This window comes from Labrus bergylta, chromosome 6 (assembly GCF_963930695.1).
Source record: "Labrus bergylta chromosome 6, fLabBer1.1, whole genome shotgun sequence".
Lineage (NCBI taxonomy): Eukaryota > Metazoa > Chordata > Actinopteri > Labriformes > Labridae > Labrus > Labrus bergylta.
In genome coordinates this window covers 32,319,841-32,345,479 of record NC_089200.1, presented here as the reverse complement: position 1 = coordinate 32,345,479, position 25,639 = coordinate 32,319,841, and the positions used below count along the sequence as shown (strand labels likewise).

The 25,639-nt window shown below is 40.5% G+C and overlaps 2 protein-coding genes and 1 long non-coding RNA gene across 5 annotated transcripts in view; 1 reads left to right on the top strand and 2 right to left on the bottom strand.

Moving 5' to 3' along the window:
- Positions 1-25,639, bottom strand: part of LOC136179433 (uncharacterized) — a 172,791-nt gene that overhangs the window by 112,365 nt on the left and 34,787 nt on the right. The gene's annotated exons all lie outside the window — the stretch shown is intronic.
- On the bottom strand, positions 1,809-10,492 carry LOC109998607 (cytochrome P450 2J4). The gene is made up of 9 exons (XM_020653526.3): positions 10,109-10,492; positions 8,893-9,058; positions 8,654-8,806; positions 8,403-8,563; positions 8,081-8,257; positions 7,834-7,972; positions 3,991-4,178; positions 2,950-3,091; positions 1,809-2,848 (listed from the first exon to the last, which is right to left on the bottom strand). Exons 1-9 carry the CDS (start codon positions 10,298-10,300, stop codon positions 2,673-2,675), a joined length of 1,494 nt encoding a protein of 497 aa, XP_020509182.2. The 5' UTR covers positions 10,301-10,492; the 3' UTR covers positions 1,809-2,672.
- Positions 12,565-17,407, top strand: LOC109998609 (cytochrome P450 2J4). Of its 3 annotated transcripts, none has more exons than XM_020653529.3 (5): positions 12,565-13,811; positions 13,927-14,065; positions 14,935-15,122; positions 15,219-15,360; positions 16,607-17,407. In XM_020653529.3, exons 1-5 carry the CDS (start codon positions 13,659-13,661, stop codon positions 16,690-16,692), a joined length of 708 nt encoding a protein of 235 aa, XP_020509185.1. In that variant the 5' UTR covers positions 12,565-13,658; the 3' UTR covers positions 16,693-17,407. The 3 variants fall into 3 exon arrangements, with proteins under 3 accessions (XP_020509185.1, XP_065812317.1, XP_020509184.1); XM_065956245.1 differs by having other exon boundaries at positions 16,588-17,407; XM_020653528.3 differs by having other exon boundaries at positions 12,568-13,811; positions 16,517-17,407.

Below are 25,639 nucleotides of genomic sequence, written 5' to 3'. Positions count from 1 at the left end.
AGCTCAGCTGACGAGTCCAAAGTAATATCCACCTTATGACATCACACATTGACCTTATGACATCACACATTGACCTTATGACATCACACATTGACCTTATGACATCACACATTGACCTTTGTTACCGTTCCGTTGAGCTGTTTGACTTCAGTTTGGGATCCCTAACCACTTCTTGTTTCTGTGCTTAACTTCATGTCCTAACCTTCACTCTACAGGAAGGGCCTTACTGTATTTTTATACTACAACAAAACCTGGGTCACAAATATGAGATGAGTTTTATACAGAGCCTCTTTGACTATCTGTTGCAAAGAAATTAATTTAAAGGAGCAATATGTAACTCTGACCCCTAGTGTTTAAAATGGGTACTGCAGTCTAAATTCTAAACATTGTAGAGAGCTTTGCTACCTCCTTGACTGCATTATTCGGCTCTACTTATTTGTGCGAGTCAGCCTTTTCCCACATGAAGATTATTAAGTCCAAATACCGTTCCACCATGACTGATGATCATTTGGAAGCCTGTTTGAGGCTGGCTACCAGCAGCTACTGTCCGGACTATGCAACCCTGGCTGACTCCATTCAGTGCAAGTCATCAGAGTAAGGTAGTGACCATAAATGTAATAAATTGTATTGTGCCATGAGGGTTAATACAGTGATTCAAGGTATGCCAACATATATATATATACATATATATATATATATATATATAAATTATATTCAGTATAAATACATATATTTAGCATATTTGAATGCAGGTAGATCATTTTGACATGGTCATTTTAAAAGTAGCTCGCAAGCCAAATAAGTGTGGGCACCCCTGACCTAGGAAATAAACTCCAGAGACATAAAAAATACATAACTCATAAGTGGTTGAAACCTCATGCCCCCTTAATTGAGGTTTGGATGGACATAGTTTACCAAATATATATGAAGGAGAAACTGACATATTCACTAACATTACAACAAAATAAATTCACCAACATATGGTTGAGGTGGGTCAACTTTATCAAGCCCCAAAGACAAAAATTTAAAAAAGACACTTGCACACAACGTAAGAACCAGCATTCCTCCCACTTATTCAATGTGGAATATAGTTCTGTTTCTTTAGTACTGGAAACTGAGACCTGTGTAAACCAAGGCACGCACCTATGAGGAAGGAAATATACACATTTTTATTCAGAGATCTTTTCATTTTGATACTTTTGTTTTTTATGTTTGTTTTTAAATCTCATTTGTGCATTTCTTGTAAACTAGATGCTGAGCAAGAGTGAGGATTATTTCTACTAATATCGTAAAGTATTTTTTTATCTGTTTGTTTGTAAGCCAAATCATACTGTGACTGAAAGGTATTGTAAGGTAAAAGAGTACAGCAATCACTATACTGTATATATAGAAATGTTGTGCTTTCACACAATGCACTAAAATATGTGGTAAATGGACTTGAGTTTATAAAGCGCTTTTCTAGTCTTCTGACTACTCAAGGCGCTTTTACACCACATGCCACACCTACACATTCACACACTGATGGTAGAGGTTGCTGTGTAGGGAGACAATCAGAAGTAACTGATCTCATTCATACGTATTCATACGCTGCCGCCGATGCAGTGGGAGCAATTCGGGGTTAAGTGTCTTGCCCAAGGACACATCAGACATGTTGCTGCATGAGCACCTTCCGGTTGAGAGACGATGAATCTACCACTGACCCACAGCCGCTTGTGATGGTGTAACACGGGCACGCCATGAATGTTTTTGTACATGCTTCAACTTCTGGATGCCAAGCAAAAGAAAGTAAAAAAGAAAAGAAAAATACATTTGTGTATTTTGTGATCATTTTATTATATTATTCACTTGTAAATATTATTACTTGAGTTTAACCTTTTTTAGAACTTTGTAAAAAACATTACAGCGTAAATGCATGTTTAAAAGAATCAGTATATGACGCTTTCATACATTTTGTCATTAATAACAAGGAACAAAAGAAGGTTGTATATTCAGAAGCATTAATACAAATGATACATAATACAATGAAAGGTTGAGTTTGGGCATAATATATAGTATTAGTTCTTAAGGGCTTTTGTCCACAGACAGCAGTTTTTGCACTGGCAGCACTCGTTTTCAAAACAAAACAAATGTAGTTCAGTGTTTTTAGAGCTCAGAGTCCTGGGTGGTAAAAAGTCCTCTGCGTCAGCTGTTTTTGACGCTGCGCTCACAGCGCTCTCAGTCGACAACAGAACAACTTTTGGAACAGCACCACGGACTTTAATGTCACTTACAACATCAGGCTTTGTCAACAACAATGGCGGAGGAGACGCCAGTCTGACTAATTTTTTCAACAATACAATTTCCATGTGTAGAGCTACTGTTGGTGTCAGTACAGGACTACTTTTTACATTGTTTTCATGTTTTCTTGGTGATATTTCCTTGAATTTAAGCAAATATTATGCACATGGAGCTATCTAAAACACACCTAACAGACATTACTGAGGGAAGCGGAAGTTTACTTTTCTCACCTACAGTAGCTACAATGCAATGGTAAAAAGGGCTCTGAAACGGAAGTCTTCAGCGTTTCCAGCACAAAAAGCGTTGTCTGTGGACACAGGTCCTAAGGTATTAAGTTTGTCTTGTCTATTAAACTTTGATTAGATGTTGCATGGCTCAGGGAGATGTCGTTCAGTTTAACGCACTTTAGCGTAAACCTTGAATGGGTGAGGCACGCGTGTCGTTCCAGTGATTCCTTCAGTGCTAAGCTCAACTCCATCAGGAACAGAAAAAGAAAACTTCTGTAGTAGACCAACCAAAAATAGGAACAGCTCCATCTTGGCAAGACTTTCTCCAAGACACACACGTTTCCCTGAAATGACCAATAATAACAACACATACTGAAGTAAGAGCTCAGGAATAAACTGTATTCTGCATCAGGTTAAAGTTAAGTTTCATGGGGAAGTGGTGTACCTGCAGAGAAGGGAAGGAAAGCTTCTTTCTTCAAGAACTTTCCCTCAGAGTTGAGGAAGTGTCCAGGGTTGAAGGTGTCTGGAGTCTCCCACTCAGTCTTGTCAAACAGCACAGAGGTCAGGATGGGCATCAGGGTCGTGCCCTAAAAAAAACCATCAAAAAGCAAAAATTAATGCAAAAATAGCAGTTTAGAAGTATAGGGTTTAAATTACTTTTAAGGCTGCAGGATATATAATTTCAGCATCATCATCTCGCATCATCTGTGCGATTAGTCACACTGCAAGGACATAAAAAATAAAAACATATATTTGAGCCTTTCAATTAAGTTTATGTATCCTGTCTAAGCCCATTCACATTACTAATAGATCTAAATGAGCATACATTTATATATTTTACCACATTACATGCAACTATGTTCATAGTTAGAACACCTTCTCAGCGCTCTGTCATCTCACCTGCTGTTATCAGGGTCGGCTTCCAGGTCTGTGCGTTCAACTTAGTCTTCAGTCAGAACGGGCTCTCGGTTTCATTTTTCAAGTTTCGATCTTCTGATAGCCCATTCTATTGTTTATTTCACGTCCTCCTTCCCATTCCTTACGATTTCATGAGCTGCCATAAAACTTGAAGCAGTCGTAGTTTAATGTCGAAGTAGTAGTATTATTTAATAAATATTCCCGCAATATTATTTGGCCGCGGAGGGAAACTTAAATGATGGAACCTCAGTGCATGAGCGCGTTATTAAAAAGTCTGACCTGATGTGAGAAGAATCACTTGCAGGAAATATTATAGATCAATATCGATAATTAACGGATATCAACATGATTAAAACGCAAATAGCGTTCCCGGAGGCAGTGAGAGACAGAGGCAGACAGGTGAGAGTCTGTAATCATAATTTCAGGGAGAGTCAGGGTGAATTCTGCTGAGCAGAGTGAAGCAGTAAACTTTAAAAAATATCACAATATATATCGCGGGATACAAAAATATTGCAATGTAATTTTTGCCCAATATCGTGCAGCCCTAATGACTTTGAAGGACATGTACCTTAGGGATGAAATAACCACCCAGTGTTGTGTCCTTGGCAGCCATTCTGAATCCATTGAGAGGAACGATATTTCCATATCTCTGGATTTCATGGATGACAGCATCAGTGTAGGGCAGGTTGGGTCTGTCGGCCATAGTGGGCAGGCGGCTTTGTCCAATCACGCCATCTATCTCTGCCTGGACTTTCTCTAAAATACAGTAAAGGTGAAGGAACAGAAAAAGAAAAAGTACAACTTGAAATGACAAATTTATATCTTGACATGTTAACTTAAAAATGATGGTTGAGGATGTTTGTCTCCTATCAGTCACATTAAAATGACTCCAGTACGGAGTAGAGAAAGAACTATACTGAACATGACCATGTGAGTGATCTTTACTGCAGAACTTGTTGTTCAGGCAAGCCGTCCATCAACAATCCGGTGGGGAGGGGGGGGGGGGTTGTTCTGGCAGGCCGTCAACCAACGAGCTCAAGAGTTCCCAGGAAAGTAGGTGGTTAGTGACTGAGATTTATCAAAAAGGAGAGTTTTAAGTCTATTCTTAAAAATACAGACTGTGTCTGCCTCCTGGACCCCGGCTGGAAGACAGTTCCAGAGGAGAGGAGCCTGATAACTGAAGGTTTTACCTCCCATACTACACTTAGAGACTGTAGGTACCACTGGCAAGCCTGCATTCTGGGAGCGTAATGTTCTTGAAGGGTAAAACGTCACTAGTAGCTCCTTAAGATAAGATGGTGCCTGGCCATTTAGAGCTTTGTAAGTGAGAAGAAGGATCTTGAATTCTATTCTAGATTGTATAGGGAGCCAGTGCAGAGAAGCCAACACAGGAGTAATGTGGTCCCTTTTCCTAGTTCTGGTCTGTACACGAGCTGCAGCCTTCCGGACTAGTTGAAGAGTCTTTAGAGACTTACCAGAGCACCCTGACAAAAGAGAGTTACAATAATCCAACCTGGAGGTAACAAATGCATGAAATGCATGTGGTTCACAAATGACAAACAGTTTGTAAATGCAGACTGAACACTTTATATATTTGTGGATTTCTATTACATATATACAAAATTATAAATATTTGTGTGTGAATCAGAAATACATTTGTGAATCTTAGTTTTTTATTTGTGGATTTGTTTTACATTTATATAGAATGAAATATATTTGTGTGTGCATTGAAATACATTTGTGAATCCTTCTTTGTGCTTTTGTGTGTATTGAGACTGATCTAACTCCATAGTAGCCGGACTTACCGCCAGTGGACCCGGTCGGGCTCAGCCCAAAAGAACTACATGGAGCCACTTCCCTTTTGGCACACCACCATCAGGGAAAGGCATGGGGTTTGGGGGCATGCTATACTGGGTGACAGGCATATGCGGGGGCCTGGGTGTGATAATCCCCTGTTGTGCAGAGTGGTTATTTGGACGTGGAACATCAGCTCTCTGGTGGGGAAGGGGCTCAAGCTGGTGCAGGAGGGGGAGCGCTACAAGCTAGATGTATGCGGCAAGGACTGGCTTGTTGTTTTCTTGGTTATTCTGTGTTTCATAATATCCTTACTAAATACACATGAAGAGTTGGTGTGTTAGTTTCATTTCAAGAATGCTAATCGTAATTGAAGATACACTTAAATATTAGATTAATTGTTTTAACGTCTTTTATTGGCCCTTTTATTTAGTTTTGATAAAGGTGTTGCTTTAAGTTACTGTAGCTTTCACAGGGCACAACGTGGCACATTTCCCTCATTGAGCTGAGGGCTGTGTGGAGTATTGACAAGCTGTGGAGATGCGCGGTTTTCATACTGCGTCCTTGTCAGTGTTCGTGTCTAAACTTGTGCTACTTGGATTCAGTACCAACCTGTGGATTTTATTCTTGTGACACTTTAGAATGAAAGTTGGATGCATCAGGGGGACACGTGTATGCCAGGACTACCAGCTAGCTTTACATTTTGTCAGTAACACTAGATAGTGTGATAGTTGGGCTCACCTCAACACAGCATTAGTTCTGGAACCAAATTCCTGGAGAGGGGCTAGACTCTGTTGTTCAGGGTGAGAGGCACTGGGCAGGTGTGGGGATACAAACAACCCCCTCGCTTATCGCTGCTGTGTTGGAGTTTGCCCAGGTGAACAAGAAGGTCACCAACAATAATTTGAGGAACTCCTGAACCAAACCAACGCGTCACGTTTCCTGAAGGACATTTTGGCAGAGGTCACTGTCTGTGGGTCTTGTTCATGAGTGAGTGTAAGATCGGATGTGAGATTCACAGGCAGATTGGCTCAGCGTCGGTAGTAATGCGGGCATTATACTGAACCGTTGTGTTTAAGAGGGAGCTGAGGCTGAAGGCAAAGCTCTCTATTAACAGGTCGATCTTTGCTCCAACCCTATGGTCATGAGCTATGGGTAGTGACCGAAATAAGATCGTGGTTACAAGCAAACAAAATGAATATCCTCCAAAATGAACATCCTCCTGGGCATATCCTTAGAGATAGGGTGAGGAGCTTTGACTTTCAGGGGAAGCTCAGAGCAGAGCTGCCACTCCTTCACATCAAATAGAGCCAGTTGAGGTGGTTCGGGCCTCTGATTAGGATGCCTCCCGGATGCCTCCCTTTGGAGGTTTTCTGGCCACGCCCAACTGGGAGGAGAGCCCAGTGTAGAACCAGAGTTCCCAGGAGGGACTATATATCCCATCTGATCTGGAAAATGTTGCTGGGGAGAGGGAAGTCAGGGTTGACTTACTTTGTCTGCTGCCACCACAATCCACCTCGGAAATGCTGAAGGAATTTGATGGGTGGAGGGATAACCCCTGTCATTCTTACCTGAAATCACCAGTGTTGCCCTGGTTACATGAGCCATTACTCTGGCTGGATTACATTAAATTGGAATTATGCCTTCTTTTTTTACATTTTCAATACTTTTGTTTATTCCAAAATACCTAAAACAAATAATACATTTCAATCAACCTCAGCGGTAGACTAAATAGTAAAAGCATAGCCTCCCAGAACTGCCATCATGGCTGTGGTCTTGTTTTCTTGCTGTTTCACAGTAAGTTAAAGGGATTCTTCACCCGTTGAAACATGAATCTGTATTGACATTGGGTCATATATGTAGTAGAAATGTGAAATACATTTTTAAGTTGGTACCTTCTTGGCCGACAAAAGGCAGAAATTGTCTTACGTGGATGAAAGACACAAAATCCCAGAATGCACAGCACCGCATTCCACTCCCACTAAGGTCCTCGATTTCAGAATCAGAATCAGAAATACTTTATTAATCCCAGAGGGAAATTCGATCGTTACAGTTTCTCCAAAATATACAATATAGCAGTAGAAATATAGTAATAAAAACATTAGCCAGCAACGGCCCCGGTGGCCAGTGCTAGCTGCGGCCAGCGACGGCCAGCGACGGCCCGCCAGCAACCGCTGCAGCCAAAACACAAGACCAGCCTGTGGGCAGCAGTCTCGCCGATATATATTTATATTTTTTCACCATTATCAGCTTTCTCCATAGAGCCTGTTAGCATAGCTTCCAAGCAATATGGCGGATGTTAACTTTCGATTCTGGGAGTGAGTTCCCACCCACTGATCTGTGATTGGTCTGAAGCTTCAGTGGTCGAAAATATGAGGAACTAGCGTTGTAGTTTCACATCACTAACCGCAACAGTTTACAGTGACTCAATAAGACGATATTTGCGTCACTGGAAGCTCCTTTTCAGACTTAGAAATACAGAACTTTCCAGTCTCAGGGGGAAATGAGGGCTGGATGCACCACCATTCAAAAATACTACCAGTTCACTACTAATACAATGCTTAATGCAAATGGGTGAAGTATCCCTTTAAGTAAAGGCACTTGTATTATCACCCACCCTGAATTTCCGGGTTATTGATGAGGTAAACCAAAGCCCACAGCAAAGTAGTGGAGGTCGTCTCTGTTCCAGCCAGGAACAGATCCAAAGAGCACACAGCCAGATTGATCTCATTGAAGCCCACATCGGTCTCTTTGTGCTATTTAGAAAAGCAGATATAATACGATAATACAAGAAAGAGGGATTAGTAAACTGAGGAGAAGAACTTCAATGTAGTGCAGTGTGTGTCACGCATTTCTTCTCTTACTTTTTCCATTTCAATGATGAAAGCGTCAATGTAGTCCCGGGGATCGTTGTGGTCCAGGTTCTTCTTGTGCCTTTGTACCTCCTGACTGAGAAATTCTTTCAGGATGTCGAAGTTGTCGAACATTTTGTTGTGAGGACCTGGCATGTGCTTCATCACTGAAGGGAAAGAGTCATATATCTACATCCAAAAAAACATGAGAGATACACTAGCATCAAAATTTAACTTTTAAGATCAATTTAGTCCAAAGACATGTGACTTTCAGTCTGATTATTGATTATTGACTGCCCCCCCCCTCCATTTATATGATATTAGATTGACCCACCCAACTCCATATAGAGCCCTCCAGATAGAGAAGCTCTGACAGACATTTCAGCATGTGTTGGAAGTTGTGGTCGCTGTACTCAAATCGTTTCCCCATCACCAGTTGGCAAATGATGTTTGACACAGCTTTGTTAAAGTGGTTTGCTGGGTCGAAAAGTTCACCTGCAGGAAAGGATTCAACTGTTCAGACAATGACTAGAAAATACCTGAAACTTCTGATCATGAGCTGATGTTAAAGTCATTGTGAAGAACCTTTCTCCTGCTCAATATCCTCCTGCAGGTGTTGGATCTCCTCACAGATACTCTGCTCCATGGTGTTTTTGCCAAGGCCAAAGGTACGTAACGTAGATAAGGCAAATCTTCGCTGTCTCTTCCATGTTTCGCCATTGCTCATGAACAGACCACCTAGAGAAATTAATACAGATGAAATAAGGTTAGTGGCTCAGCAGGACTATTTTTTCAAGAATAAGTAGTGAAAGAGAGATGTAAACCTGAGCTTCCTGAGTAAAATCTATCCTCGACTGAACTTTGGGGTCGATCCACAAAGTTCTCAGCCTGTGTCACGATAGCATCCTTCACAGCCTTGTATCCAGACACACACACCATCTTTTCTCTGCCGAGACGAACGCTGAATACACTTCCATAAATGTCAGCCAGCTGTGGACAACACATCAATGATTAAACACTTATGAACCACAAACCATGTGAACATTTGAACTGAATGTTTCTAAAAACCAAGGAACTGATCTTTGACTTCAGACACAAGAGAGAGGCAACCATGGAGTGCATCATTCATTATGATAACATGGAAAAAAGATAGTTTACACCAGGGGTGCCCAACCAGTTGATCGCGATCAACAAGTAGACCGTGGACTGATTCTAAGTCAATATAAAATACAATTGTAAAATAGAAACGTGTGTTAGTTTCATCTCATTGCAGTGTTTCCCACACATAGACAATACCGGGGCGGGGAGCCCAAGTATATTTCCAACTGTTCTGTTTGTATTGAATTTTTCATTTATTCATAAAATTGCTGTGTGCACGAGAGAGCTAGAGAGAGAGCGGGGTAGAGAACAAGCACCTAAGAGAGGGCAGACAAGCGTAAGGACGTGCAGGTAAAACTGGGAACTGGTAAAAGTGTTTTACCAAAAAGTCATATATAGAAACTATGCTATAAGTATTAGACGTGTTTTATGCAGCTACTTTTCCCTGCTCCTCTGTCTGCTGTCATGTCAGCATCGCGGGGCACGGTGAGACACATCAACATACATTGCATTTGCTGCCCAAATGCGCACACACACACACACACACAGACACAGACACACACACACACACACACACACACACACACACACACACACAGACACACACACACACACACACACACACACACACACACACACACACACACACACACACACACACACACACACTGGAGCGCCAGCCACCACGCAGACCTTTTGTTTCACAGGCTCTCAGTAAACAACAAAACAGTCTGAACAGCATTGTTAAAATCTGATTACCGGTGTGAAACAGAGATAACCAACAGATCCTCCGAAAGTATTTTAGCTGCAATCAGATTACTGTATGCTCCTTAGGTTTCATTCATTAAGTGCATTGAAATATGAGTGAAATATTGTAAATATAAATATTCTAAATAAAATTTTACACAAACTGTAAGATTTCTCCTTTGTTTTAAGCCTTACCTTGGTAATATACTTGTCTGGATGTTCACTGTCCACACTGAGAATATTCCCCACAATTGGAAAAGCCCATGGTCCTGGAGGATAATTAGGAGGTTTCCAGTTTTTGAGGTAGTCTGCTATTATGAAGAAAATAATAAGAAACAGAAATAGCCCCTTGAGGTCTAAACTCAGTAAAAAATCATAAAGCCACATTGTTAAAATGAGAGAGGCCAGCAGCAGGAGGAAGACTTCCTATGTTCTAACTTGAAGCACTTATGGTTTACAAATTCCTGTCAAATATTGATAAACAGATGGTCTACTCACTCAGCGACTACACTCTACACATTACTGAACAGGTTAGGGTTAGGGTAAAACGATCAGGCTGTACAAAGACGAGCATGGTTACACAACTTGCAGCAGCCACACCTACTTTCCCTTGTCAAAACAGGCCTTTCTCACGGTCTGATTATGGAAATCACTGCTGGAAAAACAACCCTAACCCAATAGCAGCCCGGTAATATTATTTAACACACCTTAAGTGCCAAAACCAAACTGCATTTCAGTGACTTTAGACTCTGATTAGATAATATACAGAGTTAAGCCAACAATACAAAGTGCAGTGTGAACAAAAGGTATCTGCCTTGTCCTGTGTACTCAGAAATGTAGATCATAAGTCAAGTTCTGTTATACAACACAGCTCTGACATTTAGCATCATTGATCTTTGGACAGGAAGCTCCTTCTAGCTTCAGACTTTTCAAATTATATTCAACTGGAGTGTCTTACGTTTGATAAATTCAATAAGTATCAAGAATACTGTGGAACATTACTTAATATTAAGTACTTTGTTAACACAACACATTGTGTTGAAGTTTTGAAGCTCAATACTTCCCCTGACTTCTCTTTATTTATGTTAAATTATGTATTTTAGAATAAAGCTGCAATCATTTATTGATTTAAGAACAGGAAAATATATCATACATAATGATTTAAATATATTTCCAACTTTGGAGGTTAGTACAGTCCCTGAAACAGTGGTTTGAGATAACAACATTTGCAGTTAAAGTAATAAAGGTGCTTTATTGTGTCACTGCTTGAGTTGAAGAAAACAATCCTACATTTTCAAGTTAAGTAAAAAATGCAAAAGGCTTCTGTCCTACCAGTGAAAGGAAAATATGATGTATGTATGATTTATGGATGTGAGAATGTATTTTGAAGTTCTGCTTTCAGTACATCAGTGTTATTCATATATTTTAAGCTGTTGTTATTCTGAATGATTTTTTTTTTATATTCGTGTGTCGTAGCCATTCTGATCTACTGAAATCAGGTCTGGAAGAATGTTTTCTAATCGTCTAGCCAGAATTTTCACTATAGGCTTTCTGTTGACATCAAGCAGGGCAATTGGTCTATATAAGGAGCAATCCTCTGGTGGTCTGCCCTTTTCAAAATTAATGAAATGTTGGTGTCCATCATAGTTATGTTGTTGTTGACGATGTAATGATGTGATTTTTTTTGTGCTCTGTCTCTAGTCACTTCCTGTCAGCACCTGTGTGTCCGATTGGACTTAAAGCTGTTTGTTTGCACTTCCTGATGTTGTTTGCTCCTCTCTAGATCCTTGCTTGTGTTTTTCTTACTTGGATAAAAGTGTCTGCTAAATGAATTGTGATATTTGGAGAATGCCACCCCAAAAGAGTGGACTGCTCCTTCCAGGTGTGGAGTGAGCCTCTGCCTCAGCAAAGGAGTTCAAGTATCTTGAGTCTTGGGGCAGCTGCGGCTCAGCTGGTAGAGTTGGTGGTCTTTCAACCCAGAAGGTCAAGGGTTCGATCCCCAGCTACTGCAGCCACATGTCCGATGTGTCCTTGGGCAAGACCTTTAACCCCGAAATTACTCCTGCTGCTTCGTCGGCGGCGTATGAATGTGTATAAATGGGATTAGTTACTTCTGTTGGTCTCACTACACAGCAGCCTCTACCATCAGTGTGTGAATGTGTAGGTATGGCATGCGGTGTGAAAGCGCTTTAAGTAGTCAGAAGACTAGAAAATAAATATACAAGCTCAAGTCCATTTACCATTTTGTTCACGAGTATGGGTAAAATGGATTGCAGCATTAATGCGGCATTGCGTAGAACTGTCATGGTGAAGAGGGAGCTGAGCCTGAAGGCAAAGCTCTTGGTTCCCAGGTTGATCTTCGCTCCAACCACAAACTGTAAATATTATATATTAAATACAGACTATGGTTCCAATCCTCACCTGTGGTCAGAAGTTTTGTGAAGTGACCTAAAGAATTAGAACTGGACTACAAATGGACTTTCCTCTGGAGGGTGGCTGGGCTCAGCCTTGGAGAGAGGATGAGCAGCTCTGACATCCGAAGGGAGCTTGGAGTAGGGCAGCTGCTCCTCTGCATCGGAAGGAGCCAGTTGAGGTGGTTAGGGCATCTGATTAAGATGCTTCCAGGCTGGGCTGTTCTCCATTAGCTGCAGAAAACCTCTGAAGAAGGGAAGTAAAAAAGAGGAATATTTCAATTTTGGCCAGTGTCTCCCCGATACACACACGCTTCCCTGAGGAAACACAGATCGACCAGTGAGGTGATTGAACACAAGACATTTGTTTGATTTTTTATATTGCTGCAGCTCAGAGTCTGAAACAAGCACAGACTATTGTAAGACACTGACACTGATCCTGTCCCAGATATGGCCCAGGCACATCCAAATGGGCAACTGGGAGGATTTCGGCCTATGGTTGTGTAGCATGTTCGTTAAACAGAGTGTAAAAAATTATAATTTTTAGTGGACTGCTTAAGGGATTATATATCCCGTCTGGCCTGGGAACACCTTTGAATCCCCCAGGAGGAGCTAGAAAGCGTTGAGAAGAAGGAAGTCTGGGGCGACTTGCTTGCTGCCACTGCGACCCTACCCTGGATAACTTGGAAGAAAATTCGGGGAACAAGATGACTATTTTGATGTGACAAAAAAGAAAGGGTTCCTCATAAATGCTTCTATGAAATTAAAACCCTTCAGTACTGAAACCTTTGGAGTTCCATTTAAAAGACAGAATGCTACTCAAACAAACATTATATATTGCAATAAATTAATATCTGATCTTATGGATGTGGCAAGGGGCAATAAGGGTTGGTGTATAATAGACAACAAAAATCTAACTGACCCCACGACGCCACCTGGGGAATTTCACCCCAGGAAATATATAAACACCTTAATCAGACAAAAGCAACACAGGTTCAACAACTGAATCAAGACAGAGACGTGGTTCCAAAAGAAAATGTAAATTTAATGATTACTGAGACTGCTCCCACTACAATCGATATCAGTTGCTAGCCTGTTTGCATTATTTTTTTCTCCATCTTCTTTACATCAGAGCAACCATCAACACATTTCAGTGAAATTAAACTCTTTGGGTAGATGATAAACCACCAAGAGGTTTCTGGAGCACACGTCCACAATGTTTTGCCCCATCTACAACAGCCTGCACCTTTGACTTGTTTAGGTTTCAATCTACCTCATGCTTAACTGATTGCTGCCTCCATACTCTGTAGATTTATAACACGTTCCCCTGGCTGATGAAGTGGCTGCCTGGATCTCACAACAAGATTTTAACTATGTTCAAAAGGATCGTTGACTTTGTTGAAATCAAGGTCAAAGAACACAGAGATAGTCTAGACCCGTCCTCACCAAGAGACTACATCGACTGCTTCCTCACAGAGATGGGAGAGGTAAAAGTTTACATGTTTGGAGGTCTTTGTGGTAGATTTTGTGTGTGTTGTGTTTGCATATTGTAATTGAATATGCAAACTTGTACTTGACACTGTCTTTTTGTTTTATTGATAGAGAGACGAAAAAGATTCTAGTTTTGATATCGAGAATTTGTGTTCTTGCACTCTGGACCTGTTTGGTGCTGGAACTGAAACTACTACCACTACTCTACACTGGGGACTGCTGTACATGATCTACTACCCTCAAATACAAGGTATGTGTGTGTGATAGTCATATATGTCCCTTCCCATGTCTGCTTAGTTTTGTAAAAGTTTTAGCAGGACTTTATAGTATCAGAATTCTTCAACAGGATAAGTCAGTTCGTCTCTCAACCGAAAAGTCAGGGGTTCAACCGGAAAGTCGGGGGCGGCAGTAGCCGAGTCCGTAGGGACTTGTGTTGGGAACCACAGGGTGGCCAGTTTAAGTCCCAATACGGACCATAATATGGAAGTTGGTCTGGTAGCTGGTGATAAGCAAGAGTACTGCAGAGGTGCCCTTGAGCAAGGCACCGAACCCCCAACAGCTCTGGTGTGCTCCTAGCCGCACTCTGACTTCTCTCCACTAATGATGTCCACAGGTCACTGTGCATGCGTGTGATTCAGGCCTATGTGTGTGAGAAGCATGTCTCTTAATAACAGAGTGTAAACCAGAATTTCCCTCAGGGATTAATAAAGTATATCAAATTGTATATATTGTAATATATCAACATGTCCGATATGTCCTTGGGCAAGACACTTAACCCCAAGTTGCTCCCGCTGCTTCGTCAGCGGCGTATGAATGGTTGACTTAATACTGATGGACTCTTTACTCAGCAGCCTCTACCATCAGTGTGTGAATGTGTATGAATGGAGGAGTTAATACTGATGGACTCTTTACTCAGCAGCCTCTACCATCAGTGTGTGAATGTGTATGAATGCATGAGTTAATACTGATGGACTCTTTACTCAGCAGCCTCTACCATCAGTGTGTGAATGTGTAGGTGTGACCTGCGGTGTAAAACGCTTTGAGTAGTCAGAAGGAAAAAAAAGTCCATTTCCAGTTTATCTGGTCAAATTACTTGTTTTATGTTTTCCCTGTATACAGAGAGAGTCCAGGCTGAGATAGACGCTGTGATTGGTTCATCCAGAGCGCCCTCTCTAAATGACAAAGAAGACATGCCCTATACTAACGCAGTCGTTCATGAGATCCAGAGAATGGCCAACATCATTCCCCTTAATGTGGCCCGCATGGCAACCAAGGACACAACACTCGACAAGTACACAATCCCAAAGGTACGTAATGCACATTGTAGCATTCTGCTGATAATCAGTCCTGTTGTTATGTTAGTATGGATTATCAAATGTCCTTCATAAATGCTGTTTCCTCAGGGCACCATCATCATGCCCACCCTGAACTCGGTTCTTCACGATGAGACGATGTGGGAAACTCCACACTCCTTCAACCCTCAACACTTTCTGGATCGGGACGGCCAGTTTAGGAAGAGAGAGGCCTTCCTTCCTTTCTCAGCAGGTTGGTCAGTTGTTACAACTCCATCAAAGCAACATAAAAGTGGCGTCAGTAGAAATATTCATGACAGTCCGTAAACACCCCTCCTTCTGGGCTCAACGCCTCCAGAATCGCTATCACTGCCGGTTAAGTGTGAACGTTTGCTGCTTGTTCCTACACTGCAAGCAACCAGAGATTATTGAAGCCCTGACACACCATGGAGATTGTCGGCCGTCGGTCCTAGTTGGACCGTGTTTTTGTATCAAAACAATGGTTTATATACAGTATATCCGCATTCTTCTCCGTCCTCTTCCGGTTTCTCCTTTTTGGAATGACGATTACAGACTACCGCTGCCTGCTGGCATGGAGAGTTATTTCCTCTCACACATGCACAGAACTTACGCCTTTGGTTGTAGTCTTTACGGTGTGTTCAAGTGCAACTTTTTGGCCATGACAAAGGCGACGTGAGGCGAAGCCGCAGGCGGCATTCGTTGCCACTAGTTTCTTCCCATCTGCTTGGTGTGTCAGGGCCTTTACATTTGTTGTAATGGAAAAGACGATTATTTAGCATGGTAGCACAAGCTAACCAGCTGTGTTTGGCAGCTGTCCAACAGAAAGCAGATCAACTCCAACTCAAGCTTCACACTCACTTTGCAACGAGCTTCACTGTGATTATATTTTCTCTTCTTGCTGCTACTTCCACATCCGTCATTTCGCCGGTTTCAATGGTGTACAAACGCTGAATTGTATCCAATCCTAAACTTACCGGTGCGCTTTCATTGGCTGGGGGTAACATACCATCTCCCCACCCAGAAACGTCCTGAGTCAACCAGAACAAAGCAGAACAGTAAAATCCAGTCAGAGGACAGAGTCTCTGCAGACACAGTCGCCACCACACATGTATGGAGGCCCAGAAGGGATGATGGAGCAGCTTTACTTTAGGAGAAGTCTGTATTTGATTTTGTAGGAGAAAGCTGCTGACTCTAACTTTAATGTTATACACCAAATGATTTCCTGAAGAGAATTTCTAAAATACACAACATTGCCCACCTGGCTTTTTGCCATGACTATTGTCTTACAATAGTCTGTGCTTGTTTCAGACTCTGAGCTGCAGCAATATTATAAATCAAATAAATGTCTTGTGTTCAATCTCCTCACCTGTCGATCTGTGTTTCCTCAGGGAAGCGTGTGTGTATCGGGGAGCCGCTGGCTAAGATGGAAATATTCCTCTTTTTTACCTCCCTTCTTCAGAGGTTTTCTTTCTCTGCAGCTGACGGAGAGCAGCCCAGCCTGGATTTTGTTCTAGGATTCACTCGCAGTCCCAAACCTTACCGCCTCTGTGCTGTACCCCGATGAACCACCAGCTGTCCCAGACTCAATCAAGTTTCTGTGAAGGAAAATTTCAACAGAGAATTTAATTTGTATTCTGTGTCTTAATTTGTTTCAATTATTGCTGATAAAAGGTCACATATTCTGCAGAATCCACTTCACCATGTTTCTCTAACTCTTAATATGTGTCTCTAGTCTGTCTACAAAACCCCCAATGATGAGAAAAGTCCATAATCTCCATCTTTTCTCTGCTCCACTTTTCAGAAAATGTGTGCTCAAACAGGCCGTTTGGAGATTTTCCCTTCACAAAGGGCAGTAGCCACTCCCCCAGGTGGGTGACACTCCCACAGCTAGGTGTTTGTTCTGCCCTCTGAGTCTGCCTTCTCACCGTAAACAATAGGACATGGAGTGAGAAAGACCGAGACACCCAAGTCCTTCCAGAGAGGGGGCGTGGTCAGACACAGCTCATTTACATATTTAAAGGTACAGACACAGAAACAGCCTGTTCTGAGCAGGGATGAAATAAAGGGGTTTATAGGTATGATCAAATACAGGATCAGAGTGGATTTAGAACAAGAAACTTCACACACATGTTTTGAGGAGCTCTGAGACTTATTTAAACTGAAGAGGAGGAGAATATGTGACCTTTAATTCTTTCACTTTTCAAATGCTGTAACTTCTGATTGTTCCATGTCAAGTCTTACCAGTAAAAATAAATTTGAAAATGGGTGAATTTGAAAAAGTCTCAGTCTGTTTATTTTTCCATGAACATACCTGCATTCTGGCAATCAAAGGGACTACAAACATTAGCAACCATCACAACTGAAGTAGATATGTTTATTTTATTTATTTTTTTTAACATTGGAGGTGACCTTCTTCAAGCTTCACAAACAACAATGGCCTCTAATGTACCTATATTGGGTTCTTTTTCAACAAACCTATAAACAGATAAAAAGTGGCTCTTCGTTGAGATCACAAAAGTGAAAAAGATTACTGGATCAACATTTATGTATTCACATGTTAACATTTGATGGAATATATATGCAGTGGCGTGCCTAGAGGGGTGACATGGGGCCCCTTGAAAACTGATAAGCCACCCCAGGTGCCTCTCCAAAACACTAAACTATGACTGGCTACTTGTCTTGTCAGAGGCGATACTTGTGTTTCAATTGAGTATTTAGGCCAGAAGTAGTTTTCTTTACATGTCAATGTAGTTAGTAGTTTTAAGTTTTGTTAATACTTTAAATAGAAAAAAACTGCAAATGTATTTATTGAATAAGAAACAACCTGAGAAAATGAATGAGTCTATAAAAAATGGTGGGGAGCAGAGAGTTGTTTTTTTTTTGTTTTTTTACCAGAATCCCACTGTGACATCACAAGGAGAGCAAATTAGAAATGAAGCATTTTTCTCTGTGTTGTAAGACTTATGCAGACCACAAACAAAGGACTGGATGGATTTATTTCACATTTTGTGGGTCAAAAAAATTATATTTATTTTAGAATATGTCTCCTTTAAAGACAGAATATGTGATTTTTCACACTTAAATATAATATAAATCAAGTCTATCCTCTGAAAATAACTCTGTGAGTCATGACTGTCTACAATGGGTGTAACACCCGAGTCCCACTGTCTCTGTGATGTTTTCAGAGTTTTCAGAGTCCTATCTTCACTTTGTTTACATCGTCAGGACGGCCGGCCGGCTCATCCCCTCTCGTATAAAAGTTGTTTAATTGAGGGACTAGAGAAAAGAAGAATAACATAATGTACACACTGCTTAACTGTGTTTCTAGATCACGCTCATTTCAGGTAAATTTACATGCAGTGTGAAGATACGAGCAGAATAAAGATTGCTAGCATTAGCATGCTAACACAACAATGCAGCGCGAGTTGTTTTGGTTTCATGCTGGTCCTCAAGGGCGACATCTGCTGGATCTAAAAAATCGCATATAAAGCCTTTAAAGGCAGAATATGCTATTTTTCACACTTAAATGTAATAGATACTGTGACAGTGACATTTTCTGCCTTTAAGCACTCAGATCAAGATCTCTTTCACATGGTGGCCTGTCAAAGAGGGCAGCATCACACGTCATAATGAACTTTACGTGAATATGGAACAGTTCACAAACAATAATTTAAGAGCAACATCAATTAAAACAAAAGATAAAGTGCAGAAGTCGTGATGACAGATTACAGTTCAAACACATCAGGCACTGTCCAATGGTCTCGCGTTTTTGGTCATTTAAGATCGAGCCAAAGGCTTCAAGTGAAATGAGATCTGCTGGTTTCAAATCATTTTGGACAAAGTGCTCTGTAGGGGGCAGCAAAACTAAAAATTATTTTCCTGAGCTCAGTGTTATGAAGGAGTTTTAGGGCCACATTAAGGGGGAAACCATTTCAAGAATAAAGTCGTAATTTTACAAGATAAATGTCTTAGTGTATCAGAATAAAATCATAAATTTACTACATTATTGTACATTTATAGAATAAAGTAAGAGATTTTCTTTTTTAAAGTACTTTAAATTGTGACTTTGGACAAACGTTTTCTTGGCATCACCACTCATAGCAATAATGCTACACACTGTGTGTGTTTTAAATAACAATAACTCTTTCCACATGTGGAAGTGTACATACCTTGTATTATTCTATTATTGTATTTTTTCTCCCTTTATTTAACTGATGTAAATATGCTTGATTTTTAACTTCTTGTTATTTATTTTTTTATTTTTTTATTCAAACATTTATTTTATTCAATATTTTACACATTTATATTTACATATCTTAGTTGGTAAAACATGGTAATAATTTTACAATAATTATTTACAGTTCGGCAAACATAGAAAATTAAAAATAAATAAAACGCATGGCAACATCTTCATCCGCACAAAGAGGAGACTCTTGACAAGTAGAGGGAAAAAAATTGCTTCTTCAAAGCAGGCATCAGATATATCTGTCCATAAACACACAAGCAATTGTTAACCTTTCACATACATCTCTATGAATATGTCTACTGACACATCCAAAATAAACCAAAAGAAATATACATAATGTTTTCTTTTAAATAAATTGAGATTATGTAAACCGGTCTCTTACCCTATTGGTAATGTAAGGTAAGCAATGACAGGAGCCCATAGAACCACAAACAAATCCATTTTCAGATGGAGTTTCGCTGTTATTTTCTCCATCAAGTAAACCCTCTCTAGCCTTTCTCTCCATTGGAGAAGGGTGGGAGGTAGAGGTCTAAGCCAGGATATGGTTTTCGTTTTCCTCGCCACCAGAAGAAGGATGTGTAGTAACCGGGCCTTTCCTTTATCCATCGCTCCCTCCAGTATTAAACCTATGATGAAATATGATGCTGTAAGCGATAAATCTACTCCTAGGATGGTTCGTATTTCTGTTTGAATCACTTCCCAAAATGATTTTAGTTTGGGACAGTCCCAAAAGATGTGAGTATGATCTCCAACCTGTTTACAGTTCCTCCAGCATAAATTTGTCTTACTTCTGTCATATTTTGATACTATGAATGGTGTCGCATTTTTAATTTCCAACTGAATTCTTTCCAAGTTGGACTGTTAGTTATCTTATGCCCCACTTCACACACATCCTCCCACTCTTTATCCTTAATGACCACATTCATCTCCAGCTTCCACCTTTCTTTCACATCAACAGAATTTCCTGAGCATTGTGCCTGTAAATATCTGTACATATGTGAAACTACTTTCTTAGTATTCTTTTCTTCCATTTTCCTCATCAGGAAGTCCTCTATTGGTGTGGGCAGTTGTTCCATTCTTTGTGTGACATTAAAAAGTTCCTTAGTTGTAAATATCTATAAAAATCCTTGGGGGCCAAATAAATGTATCCTGTAATTGCTTATATGACTTTAGGGTTTCACCTTCAAATAACTGGTTTATGATCACAAGGCCTTTTTCTGCCCAAGCGTTGAACCTTGTATCTAATTTCTTTAAAGTCTATGTTTTTTGCAATTTTGACCGCTCTAGATATTGTTAACGGTGCGCCTATCATTTTCCTAACTTGAAACCAGACCCTTTGAGTACAATTCAACCATTCATTTTTTATCTTAAGTTTCTTCCATTTCTTTTGTTCTAAGAATGGTATTGTCTCAAGAGGTACCAGTGGGCATGCATGTTGTCTAGTACAACAGTCGAGGAAGTACATTCATCCTGACTGTTTCAATCCTTCCGATAAGTGAGAGCGGGAGAATCTCCCACCGAGCCAAGTCTAACCTTATCTGAGCCATCAGTATACCATAATCAGCTTTAAATAATTCTGAGGTATCTGGAGTAATCATTATGCCTAAGTATCTAAAGCCTTGTGCTGACCAGTTAAGTGTAACTTTTTTGTCCAGCTCAGAAGGCCACCTGCCAACAAGTATCATAGCTTCTGATTTAGTTTCATTAATTTTGTAACCGGATACTTCCCCGAATTCATGTAAGCTATCTAAAAGGGCTGGGATAGAGCACAGGGGGTTATTAATATATAAAATAAGATCGTCAGCATACAGCATCATCTGATATTCCTATTATCTTGGTGTTCTCCCTTATCATTTCAGCTAAAGGCTCTATACTGATAGCAAATAACAGAGGAGAAAGGGGACAGCCCTGTCTAGTTCCTCTATTCAGATTAAAGCTCCCTGATGTATGTCCATTCACCCTAACTTGCGAAGTGGGCCCAGAATACAGCACTCTGATCCAATTAATAAAATCTATATGAAATCCCAATCTTTTAAGTGTTTGTTCCAGAAAAAGCCAATCTACGCGATCAAACGCTTTCTCTGCGTCCAGGCTGAGAATCATCGAAGTTCCAACAGACTGTCTAGCTACAGAGATTATATTTAAGGTTCTCCTGATGTTATTCAATCCATGTCGTCCAGGTATAAATCCTGTTTGATCAGCTTTTATAATTTTGTTAATGTATCTTTAAATCCTTTTAGCCATTATTGTACTAAGGATTTTTACATCAGTGCACAGTAGACTTATCGGCCTATATGAGGTACATTTTGTTGGGTCATTCCCTTCTTTGTGGATGACAGAAATTATGGCTTCTGACCATGTTTTTAGTGGATGTGTCAACCCAAAATAGCATACCTTTAATTCATCAACTTAGCACCCGGACAAGCAGTGTGCTTTTAATGTTGTGATGAGCCATACTAAAAAAATATATAAGAAAATAATTACACAGTGTCACACAATTTGATACATTCATTTTGCACAATAATAATCAGCAAGTTTACTCCCGTTGCTGCCACTGATGATTAAGAGCGATAATAAAATATAAACTAATTATTAAAGCCCAACAGAGATGATTTAATTCATAGCACAACATGAGGACTCTCATACCGTTAAAACAATGAGTCACTACAGCGTCCAGTCATCCTCCTACTTGTTGTAATCCGCTATCTACAAGAGTGAATAAATTTAACTTTAGCAATTCGCACTGTTCTTGCATGTGCTTTCATAGTGTGTGGATAATTACGTTTTAAGCTCAACAGATCACTTACCGCCAGCAATTGTTTGTAATCAGTTCACTTCACGCTGCACTTCCTTGTTCAACACACAGGTAAGAGAGGGCGAGCGCTTGATTACGTCACCCTTATATAGCCTCTCCCAGGGACCGACAAGCAACCACATTACACCAGTATCGAGGAAAAGTTCTAGTTGTGCCGGATATGGAGACTGGGCTCTGATGTTTTTTTCTTTCAGCTTTTTGATTACCTCTCGCACTTTTTTTTCTTTTCCTCTGCAAGTCAGGGGAGTAGTCTTGGTCGAAGAAAACCCTCCGGTCTTCATATTGAATGTCTCGTTGCTTCCATGCTTGCTGCAGTACCATCTGTTTCACACTAAAGTCCAGAAACCTCACAATTATAGACCTTGGTGGTGCTGTTGCATCCTTCGGCCTAATCTCTACATCTCCTTGCAACTCGAGCACAGTTTTCAGAAAGTCAGACACAAATGATGTCACATCTTTCTTTTCGGCACCTTCTGGTATACCATAAAGCAGTGATGTCAAAGTTCTATTGGGTAAGGGGCTGGATTTGTTCAAATGAGACCTCAAGTGGGCCGGACTAATTTTGCCAACATCACTATAACTCAACACATGGATATATAGGCTAATGTATGATTATATAGAAAACTTTAACATTAACTTGGACTTGGGCGGCAGTATCTCAGTCTGTAGAGACTTGGGTTGGGAACCGGAGGGTCGCCAGTTCAAGTCCTGGTGCGGACCAAATATGGAAGTTAGTCTGGTAGCTGGAGAGGTACCAGATCACCTCCTGAGCACTGCCGAGGTGCCCCTGAGCAAGGCACCAAACCCTCTCCCCACCATCAGCTCAGGAGCGCCCGCTGTGGGCCGCTCCGTCACTCTGGCTTCTCTCCATGTCCATAGGATCCCGTTTCTGCATGTGTGTGTATATTTCAGCCTATGTGTGTGTGACTTGCAGAGTGTAAAAACTGAAATTTCCCAACAATAAAAGTAAATCTTAATCTTAAATCTTAACATTAAGCAGAGGGGTTAACTGTCATTGCAAACTGCAGGTTGGCACATAGAAATATTTAAATGTACCACATTACAGAAGAAAATATCAATAATTATGTTTTGTTTGAGATTATTATATTATATTTAAATATTGCTGTTCAAGGTTATAGAAACTTTGACACAGGTTATTCTACCTGCCCTGGGATTAGTGCATTAGAGAGAGAGAGAGAGAGAGAGAGACAGAGACAGAGAGAGTGAGAGACAGAGAGAGAGAGAGAGAGAGAGAGACAGAGAGAGTGAGAGAGAGAGAGACAGAGAGAGAGAGAGACAGAGAGAGTGAGAGACAGAGAGAGAGACTTTAGATCTGTGTGTGTCAGGCCACAGCACAGTTTGCACTCGTTCACATGTAACAGAGTTAAAATGCACTTTATTTTGAGTACAGTTTACAATTTATACTTCAGATTTCTGTTAAGTATTTGTGAATTTTATCTTAACGAGTTATGTATATTTACTGTTATTTTATCAAATTTATTTTTCCTTTGAGAATTACCTTTTTGGCACTTTGCAGCTTCTGTACCTCCTGGGTTACCGTAGCTCCTTCCGTCTGTCCCTCACAGTGCCGTTTTGCATTGCTGAGGTTAAGTTGTATGTAAAAACGTTGCTGCATCATTATCTTATTTACTGTGGAAAATCAGTGATTTAAGTTTTGATGTTCGGTTTATTTTATAAACTGATAGTAATACGATGTTAATCAGTCATTTTGTTTAGGTTTGTTTAGGTTTAGGAATGTAGCGGTTTTGGCGCGAATTGTGTAATATCCTACAGCGCTTGTGTAACGTGATTGACGTAGTGCCGCAGATATTCTCAGTTAAAATAATATTTATTTTGCATGTGTAGGAGCCGAGGTGCAGAAAACGAATGTCCAGAAGGCACATTGAATGTTCTTTTGTCTTCTGCAGGTATGTTTTTCTTTGTATTTTCATACTTTCTGTTTTGTTTTACAGCCGCATGTTGTCGTTTATTTTGTCCACTAGGTGTCACTGTTTTACCATTTGGTATACTGTTTCTCATGTTTTTTTACTGAGATTTATTGTTAATATACACTGTAAAACCGAAGTTTTTCAGCCATTTGTAGCAGCTCTTGGTTATAAATATTTACATATAGTTAAGATATTGAAATGATGATTGTAATGTATTTCTATGTAATATAAATGTGTTTTGAGCTCTGACAGTGCCGTTTTGCATTGCTGAGGGAGCAGAGGTCCAGAAAACAAATGTCCAGAAGGCACATTGAATGTTCTTTTGTCTTCTGCAGAAAATAAATGCTGGAAAACAGTCAAAGTCTGATTTTCTTCACCCCCCTGACCACATCTGTTACACACAGATAAAACCTGCTCACATGAATAAGTTATCACAAACACACAGAGTGTCTTTGATGCAAGACCGAAGTCATCTTCAGGTATTTTTAGTAGTAGGCATTATAAAATGATGACATGTTTCCAAACCAACAGACTTGAATTGATCCTTCAGCGTTGCACAGCAGTCTGATCAGCTCCGTGTGGAGTTCAACTTCAACTAAGTAAACTCAGTTAAACCACTTTTGATATGAGTCTGGCAGTCCGTTCTTCTTCGTGTCCGTACTATCGTGATCTAACTCTGTCACTGACTTTTTATGCGTCATGAATCTGTGCCATCTCCGTGCGTAATTCAAGGAAGCATTTTAATGCAGCTCCTTGGTTAAACCAGCGGACCTCTGTATGATTGGACAGCCTGTGCGTGATATCGTTTTTGGATAAGAAGGAAATGTTCAGTAATAGTTATATATTTACAGTCTGATGAAAGCTGGTGATAAAGGCGCAACAGCAGGCTACTGCATTTAGAAGTGATGTCACGCTGAAACTTTCAGGTAATCAACACAACACGTTCACCTCTGGGTGACCTAAAAATGAACCATCTGTAATTAAAATCAGTTAATATTCATTTTAATTTACTGTTTTTACAATAACCAGAGGTAAAATAAGTCGGGAGATGCATCAGGCTCAACGTCTGGATGTGTGGAGACGGTCTGGGCCATTACGCATGGCGGAGAGGATTTTGTGGCTCACTACATAGGAAGCTTTGTGATTATCAGCCAAAACTTTTGTGTAGTGGCTTGATCTTGCGTATCAAAAGTTTGAGCCACTGAGGGGCTGATAGCCTACCGCACTTAATTGACGCGCTGTTTATCAACTCCGTGCTGTCACACTCAAAACGGGTTTATCTGAATCGTTCATTTACAATACATATTCTGGTTGTCTACATACACTTATTCCACTATAACTTGAATGTAAAACAAAGCCAGGATAAATGTTCCATTCACGATACATTTCAACAGCGGTCAAAAACTGAGTGCCTCTCATGGTGGGCTGCTCACCTGTCCGTGATTAACTCTTCCTCTACTTGTAACCTTCCCAACACCAAAGTGAATGTGCCCCCTACTGT

What these genes read in the sequence shown, in the direction of transcription:
- LOC109998607 (XM_020653526.3), bottom strand. Translation starts at nt 10,300, where the DNA reads ATGTGGCTTTATGATTTTTTACTGAGTTTAGACCTCAAGGGGCTATTT. An exon ending in ATTTTACTCAGGAAGCTCAG is followed by an intron (nt 8,807 to 8,892) that starts GTTTACATCTCT and finishes TAATTTCTCTAG; the next exon opens with GTGGTCTGTTCATGAGCAAT. An exon ending in TTTCCTTCCCTTCTCTGCAG is followed by an intron (nt 2,849 to 2,949) that starts GTACACCACTTC and finishes TGGTCATTTCAG; the next exon opens with GGAAACGTGTGTGTCTTGGA.
- LOC109998609 (XM_020653528.3), top strand. Translation starts at nt 13,659, where the DNA reads ATGAAGTGGCTGCCTGGATCTCACAACAAGATTTTAACTATGTTCAAA. An exon ending in CTACTACCCTCAAATACAAG is followed by an intron (nt 14,066 to 14,934) that starts GTATGTGTGTGT and finishes CCCTGTATACAG; the next exon opens with AGAGAGTCCAGGCTGAGATA. An exon ending in CTTCCTTCCTTTCTCAGCAG is followed by an intron (nt 15,361 to 16,516) that starts GTTGGTCAGTTG and finishes GTGTTTCCTCAG; the next exon opens with GGAAGCGTGTGTGTATCGGG.